The 11,938-nt window shown below is 34.5% G+C and overlaps 1 protein-coding gene across 1 annotated transcript; it reads right to left on the minus strand.

Annotated features, from left to right (window-relative positions):
- Nucleotides 1–1,873: 1,873 nt before the first annotated feature.
- LOC111914864 (uncharacterized) lies at nucleotides 1,874–5,394 on the minus strand. Its single transcript, XM_023910575.3, has 5 exons — nucleotides 4,493–5,394; nucleotides 3,005–3,062; nucleotides 2,824–2,907; nucleotides 2,542–2,683; nucleotides 1,874–2,411 (listed from the first exon to the last, which is right to left on the minus strand). Exons 1-5 carry the CDS (start codon nucleotides 5,070–5,072, stop codon nucleotides 2,064–2,066), a joined length of 1,212 nt encoding a protein of 403 aa, XP_023766343.1. The 5' UTR covers nucleotides 5,073–5,394; the 3' UTR covers nucleotides 1,874–2,063.
- Between the last annotated feature and the right edge of the window lie 6,544 nt (nucleotides 5,395–11,938).

Raw genomic sequence — 11,938 nt, forward strand, 5'->3', positions numbered from 1 at the left:
AAATAATAATCGATTCTAAAACCCTAGGTCATGTTTATGCTTCTTCTTCAAGCTAGGAACATAAACTTAGTAAGAAATGCTGAAATAAAATTATGTTATTATGAGGATGAAGCTTCTCTCATGTCCGAAGGTTGTTTTTACAAAATTGATTCTGGTTTCAAATGTCGTCCCAATGCTACTTTCACAAGCTGTGATGGTATGTTTATTTTAACTAAGATAGCTTTCAAGTAAATTGTTATTTTTACCTTTAAACACATTTGTCTCAAGTATTTATCAATATTTTACATGGAGTACTAAATTTATTTAGCGTTCTATGTATGGAGCATCTCATACATTAGCTATTATTTATTTATTTATTTATTTTGTAGCCTCCAACATTAGCTATTTTTTCACCTTTGTAACTTCCAACATTAATAAAATAAAAATGAATAGTTTAAAGTCGAGTTTATTCTTGAAAAAAAGTTTAAAACAGAAAAAAAAATGTAAAATGTAGGAGGTTTTTTTATTAAAAAAACTTAATTTAACTGTTGGTAACCGGCTTGAGTCTGAAATAACAAATAATAGATAAAAACTAAGTATTTTCTTAAAAGGAAAAAAATAGATCTAAAACAAAAAAGTCAGAGTATGTAGGGTGGTCTGGGGTTAAAAAAATTAGAGTAAATTACTGAAATCGTCCCTGTGGTTTGGTTAAAATTACACGTTTGGTCCCTAACTTTTTTTTTTGCACTCGGATCGTTCCTGTGGTTTGATTTTGTTGTGTTTTTCGTCTCTGTGGTTTGATTTTGTTGCATTTTTCGTCCCTTACATACATAAAGTTAGGGACCAAACAGGCAACTTTTACCAAACCATAGGGACGAAGAACGCAACAAAATTAAACCACAGGAACGATCTGAGTGCAAAAAAAAAAGTTATGGACCAAACGTGCAATTTTGACCAAACCACAAGGACGATTTCAGTAATTTACTCAAAAAGTTAAGGACTAAAGGAATAGTTACCCAAACCACATGAACCATTCACATAATTTTCTTTGTTTTATAGGAATAATATAAATCAAACTAAATAAATAAGATTTTCCCAGGATTAATATAAAAATTAGTCCATATAACTATTAATTTCCTAAGTCCTTGCTACAAAATAGTCTTTTGGCTTTGGCTTTGCAAAATGGCTTTTTACATTATGTATGGGCATATCACCGCTGGTGCGGTTATAAGATAACTTATTTTCAACTTTTTTTTTTTTTTTTATGTTTTTGTGTTTGAAAAAAAAATATATTTATAAGATACCTTTTTTTAAAAGATACCAACTATAGCGTTTTTTAACGAGCTTTTTAAGTTTTTTTAGTTCTCTAAAATATACAATTAAAAAAACTCAAACTTCTACATGTCATTTTATATATTTCATTTAACTTAATTACTGGTTAATTGGTTTTATATTTTTTAGCACTAATCTGCCAATAGTCTTTATTATATAAGACATTTATTTATATTATCTTCTTAACTTTTAAAACATATATTTTGGTAAATCTCTCACAATCTAAGATTTCATTTTACCAATATAAAGTTCTTTTTATAGTACAAATAGTCTATGAAAAATCCTAGGACAAAAAACACTTTTTTTACCAGAAACCTAAAATTTTCACGGATGAACAGTAATTTCATAGTTCAAGCAAAATTACTATTAACTTGTGTGTGTGTGTGTGTTTCATTTTCGTACTTCTAAATTACAAATTCGTTGGTCATAGTTGCGAATAGATTATTGTAGTAACATATTCTAAAAGTTAATTAAAAAACATGTCTCTCAACTTGTTTCATGTTGATATAATCGATTTGCAAGAAGCCAACACTGAGAAAAATAAGAGACAAGCAAAAGGGTGTAAAGAATAACATCTCACAATCATCATCATCATCATCATATTCTCATATGTATATGTCATTTACTCTACAATCTACAAACAGCATGGCATTAATACAACAATTTCTACACATACATTCTTGCAAAGGCAATTACTTACTTGTTCCCACATCAACAATTTGTAGCAATGCCAATAACTAACTAGCCACAAGTCACTCACCCGATAAAGTCAAGTCATCCATAACCCTGGTTATGGTTAACCCCCCCAACCCCAACCCATCATTTGTGGTCCCCGGGCCCACGACATCTACTAGTGCACATTCATGGAACCTGAAGCAACTAACGAGATGGTCGTTTGTAAGGCCAGCCACTTGTAGAAAGGAGTAAACGACTGTGGGGCCCACGCCACGTAAGCCCCGTTTGACCAGGTCTTTGCTTATTGAGTCTGCTTTTGATGTCTTGATTGGGACTTGACGTGGGTATCGGAATTTGTTCACGATGGGTTTATGGTTCACAAACCCCCATATGTACTTGTCAAACGACCCCAACTCATCCGCTATCTGTGCACACCATTTTTCACCAAAAAAAAAAAAAAAAAACACTCATTTTTCACGATAATAGTAGAATGGAAGTTATGCAAATTTGGTGAAATTAATTTGTAGATTACGAATAAAAAACAACAAGAGATACCTTGCAAATTTGGCGTGCATTTTCAATAATTCCTCGTAATTTTACTTCTGAGAGAAGAGAAGCAGCAGGGCTCCCTGGAGCTGCTATTTTCTTATCATTCAACTTTGAGACAGCAGTTGGGTCAAATCCATGAAACACATCTCTGTATATATACATATATACCCATGTTTCATTTCAAATTAGACAAGAAGGTATTATCGATTATGGAACTCAACTCATATGTTGGGAGTTTTCTCTTGCCAAAAAAATACATACATATGAAATAATGTGCATACTGCATACCTAAATAAATGCCTTTTGCTGAGAATAGTGGGCCACGTGAGTTCAGCCAATGCAGTCGATAAACTGAGTAATTCAAACAGTTTCCTGAAAGATGTCATACAATATGAGCGCTTAGAGGAATGTTCCAGAATTTCATTGAAATTTTGATAAGAAACTGAAAACTGAATCTTGAGGTGCATACTTGTCGTCGTGTACTGGGACTCCCCATTCTTCATCATGAAAAGCAGTATAACAAGGATCTTCAAAAAAGGAAACATACAAATTAGGAGTTGTTATAAAGTAAAATTGTAAATATATATATATATATATATATATATATATATATATATATATATATATATATATATATATATATATATTTTAGGAGAGGGGAATTACAATTCTTGATTTGTTAGATCAACTGAAATAACGAATGATGCTATATTTCTGTTTTATTGTCATACAGATGAATATTTTCATGAGCAGCTGTGTTTTAGGAAAATTTGAGGGATAGATAGAGCAACAGCAACAGAAACAGACACCATTAATATACAAATTACACAAAAAAGATGCTTCCCTCGTATATTGTAATTTATTTCTTTAAAGATACAATTTTTGAAAGGCTAAAACAAAATGACTTCAACAGCTCTTTTCAGCATTCTCTTTATAGTTGATTGTAGGCATTTACTGTTTATGATCTTTAGGTAGCATGCATTTTAACATACACCATTAACAAGAAAACAATATAAGTAACATGATGTTTCCCAGAAGCTAGTCTTAACTTTCTTACACATGTCGACTATATTATCCTAGTCACAATGCCACATGGTCATTGCTATATAGCAAAGAAGGTGAAAGATCAAATTTTATCCAAAGAAGGTAACAAAGGTATTACTAAGGACTCCAACATCAGTAAATGAAGCTGCTGGATGTTGTGGTAGTTATAGTTACTTAAAGTTGATCTCCATTGACTTCACTCAAGCCTTTAGTAGTTTAGTTCTACAACCTCCCAATAATAAGAGAGTAATCTACACCCTAAATCTTAAATGAGTTAGCATATGTATGCTAATATAAAAGTTTTACTATCACTATATCAGAGAGCATAGATTAATCTCTAGCTACATTTTGCCTGAATCCTGATTTTACTTCGTGTGTACTATTCGACTTATGAGAGAAGTAGGAGGCATCATCCAATAATACAGAACCAGACACCTAAGCCCTCAATTGTAATCCACTTCAGGAAATTCAGGACGTTCAGTCAGTGGGGTCTATGACTTAAAGGTAGAGGGCTAGATATGTAATAGCGCAAGGAAGACCAACACCCTTAGCTGATAACCCTAAAAATGTAAGACTTTTTAAGAGTCATAAAATATACACTTATCTATTTCAAGTAATAAACTATGTTTGAGAATAAACAACTGAAACATAAGCAACAATAAGAAATCTAAGGGATCTTCACATGCTTATGAACACGAATTTAATCCATTGTAACATTTCAAAACAAATACTTCAACTATAGTTTTAAGCTAATTAAAATGTCATAAGCAATTTGATAACATATTCTTATAGGGAGTTCCTTGTACCCTAGTGTTTCATTCAGTAATTCGTAACAATCTACACATTCCAATGCAAAATAGCAATACATACAGAGCTAGTTAGAGAGCTCAGGTATTAAGAGTGAGAGCCATACCCGTATTAGCAGTAACCCAAGCACATCTCTTCCGTCCCAATGAAGCATCAGCTGAAGATTCCAAAGAACTATCAGTCTCCACAACAACATTTTCAAGTTTTTCACCTCTTGCAGCACTCTCAACTTTTCCAGTTTTTGAAACTGCTTTCAAAGCATTATCAAGCTTTCCTGTTTTCGGAACAACAGATTGCTTCCCCCGAATCGATGTAGGTGTCACACACCGTCTTCTAACCTTCCCAGTAGACGCTCGACTGTGTGAAGAATCGGAAGAGGCGTCCGATGAGCATGACGCATTCATCGATAAGTTCGACTTCAACAACTTAGAATCCTTATGCTTCAAAATTAACGGAGGCGGAGGTGTTATTGATTTAGAATGCAGAGGAGAATTGACAATAACAGTGACTGTCGACGGCGATTTCTTAATTTCCTCCGGTTTTCCGACTTTACTCTTAGGTTTCGCAGCCGGTTTACGCAATTCCACTACCGATCTCGTCTTGTTTCCCGCGGGCCCCAGAACCGGTCGTGGTTCTGAATCAGCACCATCCATCGTCAATTGCACAACTCTCGGCGGCTCCGACATTCAAAATTCAAAATGCAAGAGTTTATTTAAGCAAAAAACCTGCTAGGGCACGAAAATTGACGATTCGAGAGATTTCACATAGATTTAAAAGTTCATGTGCACATATAACGAAAATGCATCAATCGAAACCCTAGCATGAGCACAGATCAACCAGCGACTTCACGGCGCCGACGACGGCTAGGCGGAGCTCGGTAGTTAGGGGAGGAAAGGAGCAAGGACGGCTGAGATGTTTCTAGAAGGACCGGAGTTATGACCTGCTCTAAAGTCCAAATTGGACTTGTTTAAATTTAAATTTGAAATCAAACAAAAATAAAAACTGCGTCGTGTCATCTGTTGAAACGACCAGACTGGAAACGTTTGTTATATGGTCCACGCCTTCTGTGCGTATTTTGCCATCAAAATGACAAGAATGCCCTTTCAAGTTGACTCGAGTGTTTAAAAGATGTTTTGACAAGTGTTTTGAAAATCACGATTTAATGAGATGTAAAATACAATGTATAAGACAATTTATGAATTTGTTCATGCAGTGTAAAATTATAATGGTTAGATAACTATTTGTTTTATTATTTTGAGAAATAACAGATAAAACTTATATGTTATTAAAATTATTCATATTCAATATAATGTATTACAGTTTATTTGTTTATCGTACTATGCGACAGTGTTGGAAGAGACATTTTCTAGGATTGTACTACTCGATGACTATGGATTGATTCGATTGAAGAATCTTGCATCTCCATTGTAGTTTTTTGGTGACGTGTCACATTCTTGAAGATATATATTAAATTTGATTGTTTGTGATTAATGCTCAATAAAATATATCCATATTTTATCAAATATTAGAAGTATATATGATATTAAACAGAATAAACGATAGATTTCGTCCTTGAACTAATATATTAATCTACAGGTGTAGGCTATAAGATTATTTTATGTAGTTTTGGTTCAGAACAATCAATGGATCCCAATTTAATACACATGACTCTTATATTGTGCTCTTGGAAAGAAATGGCATCATTTGTAGAAATGAAAGTAGCTAGCTAAAAATAAGCTCATGTTCTCGTTTTTCTCTTATCATTAAATTTTTCTCAATAAATTTCTAGTTTTAAATATCTGAATATATGAAGAAGAATAAAATAAAAATTTAAAGATATTATAATGGATATTAAACTATCATTGACCTAAACAAATATTTTACACAACTAAATTTTACATATAATACCAAAAGGAGTGGAGTGCGGTTTCAACCTATGTGGCATGTGAAACCACAGTGAACTCCGCCCCCTATGTGGGTTCGGTGTGCGGCCAAAATGGGCGTGCTCCTTTCTCTCTCACTCTTCCTCCCTCTCTCTCTATCTCTCTCTTCTTTCTCTTTTATCTTTTTATGGAATACCACTCCTTAAGTGTTGTAAGAAAGTGTGGCAAAAAGAAAGAATGTAGCACCACTCTCTCCAGCCTAAAATCGCTAGCTTTATCTTACTCTTGCCTCAAATTTGAAAACATGAAAAATAAAATCTAAAACATGGTATACTTTTTCTCATATGAACCTACTATAGTGAACAATTTTTTTCAGTTAAAAATATTATAAACCTATAAACAATAGTATAACTTCGTGCTTATTGCAAAAGGAACATAGATTTAACAAACTTATTACCATCTTATGTAAATTTAGATAAATTATGTAAATTAAGATAAATGGTAAAAAAAATTACATAGGATATGATAAAACTGTTCCATAAAATAATTAGAATAATAATTGTTTATATATTGAATAACTAAGCAAAACTTGCCACATAAATTGATAAAATGATAAAAGGATATTATATTTTTTATAAGTGGGGTAAAAAATTTATAGATCAATAATAAAACATGATATGGTTGATTGAAATAGTCATTTAAAGACAAATAATAAAACACTGCTTGCATGGTCAACTGAAATTGTCTTTTAAAGGGCATCAATTTTTCAAAATATTTTACAAAAGAACAACATTTAATAAAGCATTTTTTTAATATAGGTTTCATAAGGTCAAGTAATTAACATTTAAAATATTCAAGGGAAGTCATATAATTATGTAACATAATAAACACCAATTTAAGTAAACAATATCTCATACACAAATAAATGATCCTCTAAATGTCTTTAAACTTATTTTTTTAATGCTTCTAATAAACTCCCACTAACCTGAAAATATATCAATTGTAACATCCGAAAAACATGAATAAAAATATTTATTTTTTATTCATCAAATCACATAGTATTTGTCCTAAAAATCCATCATAGCAAAAATGTTTCATAATCATCATAGTACAGTAGCAATCATCAATGCGGAAAATCATCAGAGGGAAATGTTATGCTGTCAAACTGGGCCCTTCCATTTGGAACTATAAGTACCTGAAAAATGTTCAAACCACAAAACCGTAAACACAAAGCTTAGTGAGTTCCCCAAAATATCACATTTCATACATGTTACCATAAGCTACCCCCATGATCTTGCATACTAGGGTCATGGGCTATCTTCATGCGACTGTCATTGACTACCTCCATGGTCTTTCCTCGTATTGTCATGGCAACCCTATGGTCTTATATACAAGTGTCATGGGCTACCACCATGGTCTTTCATAAAAATGCCATGGGATACCCCTGGGACCTTCCATGCAAGTATCACAAAGACAACTAACATCATACACATTATAGTGAGAATACTCACTTGTCTCACGAAGTCGGATAGACCATAACTAACTGTCACGTAACCGGTGTTACGACACACCTATCAATCAAACAAGGTACAACCTTAGTTTATACTCTAGAACTAGCACTTTGACCAAAAGTCAATCCAGGTCAAAAAGTCAACGGTCAATGTCAACTATCCAAGTCAACTTCAGAAAACCGTCACGCCGTGAACTCCTATTGGCCACGCCGTGACATAATAAGGACAAAATAGTCACGAAGACACCAACCACCACGTCATGGCGAGTAAGTTGCCACGTCGTGGGAAATAGGCAGAAACAATATAACGAATTAAGTTGTTTTCCATCCATTCCATGAGCTCCAAAGCTCAAATATGTTCCTTTCCAAGGTCTCGATGGATAAAGTTTCCAATTTTATCTACTAAGACGTCCCAATAAGCCAAGATCTCAAATCCTAGGTCCCTTAATGTCACTTAAGGCATGAAGTCACTCAATAAGCACTTAATCCTTAAAGTCGTCAGTCCAAAACTTCCAGAATGGTTTTAGGGACCCTAATGATCCCTAAAAATGTAAAATTTATGGACATGTATGTTGAATTAGGTGTCTAAGCCCATAACTATAATTGGTATGTACTTGATTTGATAGTAGCATGGTCCTTTTGGGTTGCCTTTACCCTAGCAACTTGACAAGATGACTTTTGGAGAGAGAGAGAGGTTGAATTTATTATTTGAAACAATAAATTGATTTATTAATGTATTATGAAAATAATATATTAATTAGAAATCATGTTATTTAATTAGTATTTAATCCGAAATTAATTTGGAATTAATTTTTGGATTAAAGGACCTGATTAAAAGAACATGAGTTGTTTTGCAAATCATTGATAGTTGTGAAACTGGGCTGGTTGACTCCTTAGAATGGAGTGGACAAAATTCTATTGGGAGGCCCTATAGATTTCGTCCGAGGCTTCTTAGTAGGAGTCCATGGGTTGCTTAAGCCTTAAGCAGGAAATTAGGGTTTCCTCCAGAAACCCTAGCAGCTCTCAACTATATAAGGAATCCTTGGCTTATGATTTTTGGCCCCATGCTTTCTAAGAGAACCCTAGCCGAAATTATAAGTGTATTCCTCATCTCTCCTCCCATCATTTTGCTAGTGGTGTTTGTGAACCATTAGAGGTGCAACATTTGAGGCACTAAGCTTTCAAGAGTCAGGGATCTACAAGGAGTTCTTGTTATTACTACATAACAAGCAAGGTAAACATCAAAACCCTTTTATTATGTAATTTTCGAAATTATCAAGATCTATGGTTTTGATTTGGTATTCAATTTGCATGTTCAACTAGTAAAAAACTTAGATCCAAAGCAATTAGGGTTGTATGATCACATATGATGTAGTTATGCTCAAAACTCATCAGTGGTATCAGATCCTAGGATGTTTTTCAATTGAATTTGATGCATATCTGAATTGTCCAAAGGATGAGGGAACAAATTCGGCAATCTGTTCATCAGACTCTACGAGTTCCTCATGGGACTCGACAAGTTCTTATTGCAATAACTCGACGAGTCGGGGCTGTCAGATCCCTGATTTTTCAATTTTGATATATTTGTTTGATTAGGATAATTACCAAATTCATTTTTAATGTCTAAAATTGAATTTTCAAGAAAGGTAAATATATATATATATCCATATCAAATTAAGAGATTTGGTCAAATTTTAAGATAAAGACAAAATTATTGATTGATTTAATTATTTAAAATTTGATCTAGTATTTTTTTATGTTTTAAAAATACCCATTTGGTTTCAGAATTTAAAATTTAGAATTAAAAGTTTAATTTTGAAATCTTAAATTCTAGAACCCTAGTATTTTAAAAGTTTAAAATACACCTTGATATGTGTGAAACAAACTAGTTTTAATCCTACTAACTTAGACACAAAATAAACACACGAAAGGCAGTGTACCTATCAATTAGTAATATAGTTCAAGCAAGTAGGGTATCGAACACAGGGAACGGTAAACAATTAAAATAAATGATAATATTATCTAAATAAAACAAGTAATAGAAATGGGGGTTTCTCTAGTTTTGCAAGACTAGAAACTTAACAATGAAATAAAACTCAAACTAAGCAACTAACAGCTAAAGCAAATAAACAATCACTAAATTCAATAATGGAGAAGACTTCTGTTTAGGTTCGACTCATTTACTCCTATGGTTGATTTTATGGTAAGTGCAATGAATTATTCGTTATTGGCTACCAATTAGTGTGATTAGGTTCACGTTCGCTATTACTAATCCTTAGAAAACAAATTAATTCAAACATTGGCCAATTGGTTAAACTAATGAGTTTCCTAGACTTGTAATTAGCTAATCAAATTACTAATCCAATTAACCTCTTGTTGATGGTTCGTCACACAAGGCTCACACATTAATGTGTCCTTTGATGTTATTTCAATATTAAATAAACTTGGTCATGTAATGGTTTCTTCTATTTTACCTAAACCGGTTACGTGTTCTCCTTGCCAACTTGCTAAGTCTCATCGGTTGCCTTTTGAAATTAATGACCAACGATCCGCTCATGTTCTAGATTTAATCCATTGTGATCTTTGGGGTCCTTCCCCGGTTGATTCGGTTGCATCCTACCGATATTATGTAACTTTTGTGGACGATTTCTCTCGCTTCACATGGCTTTACCCGCTCAAGTCTAAATAAGATTTTTTAGCATTTTTGAGGTTTTTATCACCTTTGTAGAGACTCAATTCTCTACCAAAATTAAAATTTTTCAAAGTGACGGGGGTACGAAATTTCTTAATAATAAAGTAACGGCACTGTTACATAAACATGACATATTTCATCGCATCTCATGCCCGTATACCCCCCAACAAAATGGGTGGGCTGAACGCAAACATCGTCACATTGTGGAGACGGGCCTTGCTATGATGTTTCATGCTCACCTTCCATTTTTCTTACTGGACTCATGCTTTCAGCTCCGCCGTGCATGTTATTAATCGTCTCCCTACAAAGGTGTTATCCATGAAATCACCTTTTGAGGTTTTGTTCGGACGGGTGCCATCTTATGAGAATTTTTGCATTTTTGGGTGTCGGGTCTATCCATATTTACGTGACTATGCGGATCATAAGCTTTCTCCGCGGAGCATACCTTGTGTTTTTGTGGGTTATCACACTCAATATAAAGGTTACTTGTGTCTCGATCCGATTTCAACACGGGTTTTTGTTACTCGCCATGCCTGGTTTGATGAAGAGTGCTTCCTGTTTCATGACACCTATACAACTGCTCCTATTGGGTCTTTACCCTTGCACACATTCCTTGGTGATCAGCTCCCTGCCGGTCCCGTCCATGACAATGTTGTCCCGGTCTTTCCAAGTGCTCCATCAGGACCCGCTACCCCCGCTCCTTGTACTGTGTGTGTTGAACCGGATTCGCCGGCTCCCTCGATCCTGACTCCTGCTTCTGAAATCCCTACCGATGCCTCGCTGGGACCCGAGACCGAGTCGCCTTCCGATTCTGACTCTGAACCGTCCACTGATTCAACTTCGGTTCCCACCTCTAGGTCTGACTCTGAGTCTGAATATTGAGCCATGGCTAATACGGCTACATAGATCATTTGGATCACTCATCTGTTGCATGAGTTGCATGCTTTTCCCACCGATCGCCCCACGCTTCTCTATGACAATCAAAGTGCATTATTTCTCACCCAGAACCCGGTGGTTCATAAGCGTGCTAAGCATATTGATCTTGACTATCATTTTGTTCGGGAGCTCGTCGCTTCAGGCAAACTGGTCACTATGTTTGTTCCTACCAAGCTTCAAGTTGTTGACATCTTCACTAAGAGTCTACCTCGCCCACAGTTTCAGCAGTTCCGTCGCATGCTTCGTCTCGGTCCACCTCCTCTCGCTTGAGGGGGGATATTAGTCTAGCTATTTATTTGTATTGTCATAATTTGTTGTATACTTGAGGGGTGTATATGTATTTTTATTGACTATATATATATATATATATATATATATATATATATATATATGAGGTAACCCTCATGCCTCTTTGTGTGGAAAACTCATAATCACACTTCTCGACCAGGTTCCGGGTAGAGTTTGCTCCAACAATTGAGGTGTAGCAGGTGGCGGGATTCCAACCCGATGGTTGATTGGACCCGACATATT

Source organism: Lactuca sativa, chromosome 5 (assembly GCF_002870075.4).
Source record: "Lactuca sativa cultivar Salinas chromosome 5, Lsat_Salinas_v11, whole genome shotgun sequence".
Lineage (NCBI taxonomy): Eukaryota > Viridiplantae > Streptophyta > Magnoliopsida > Asterales > Asteraceae > Lactuca > Lactuca sativa.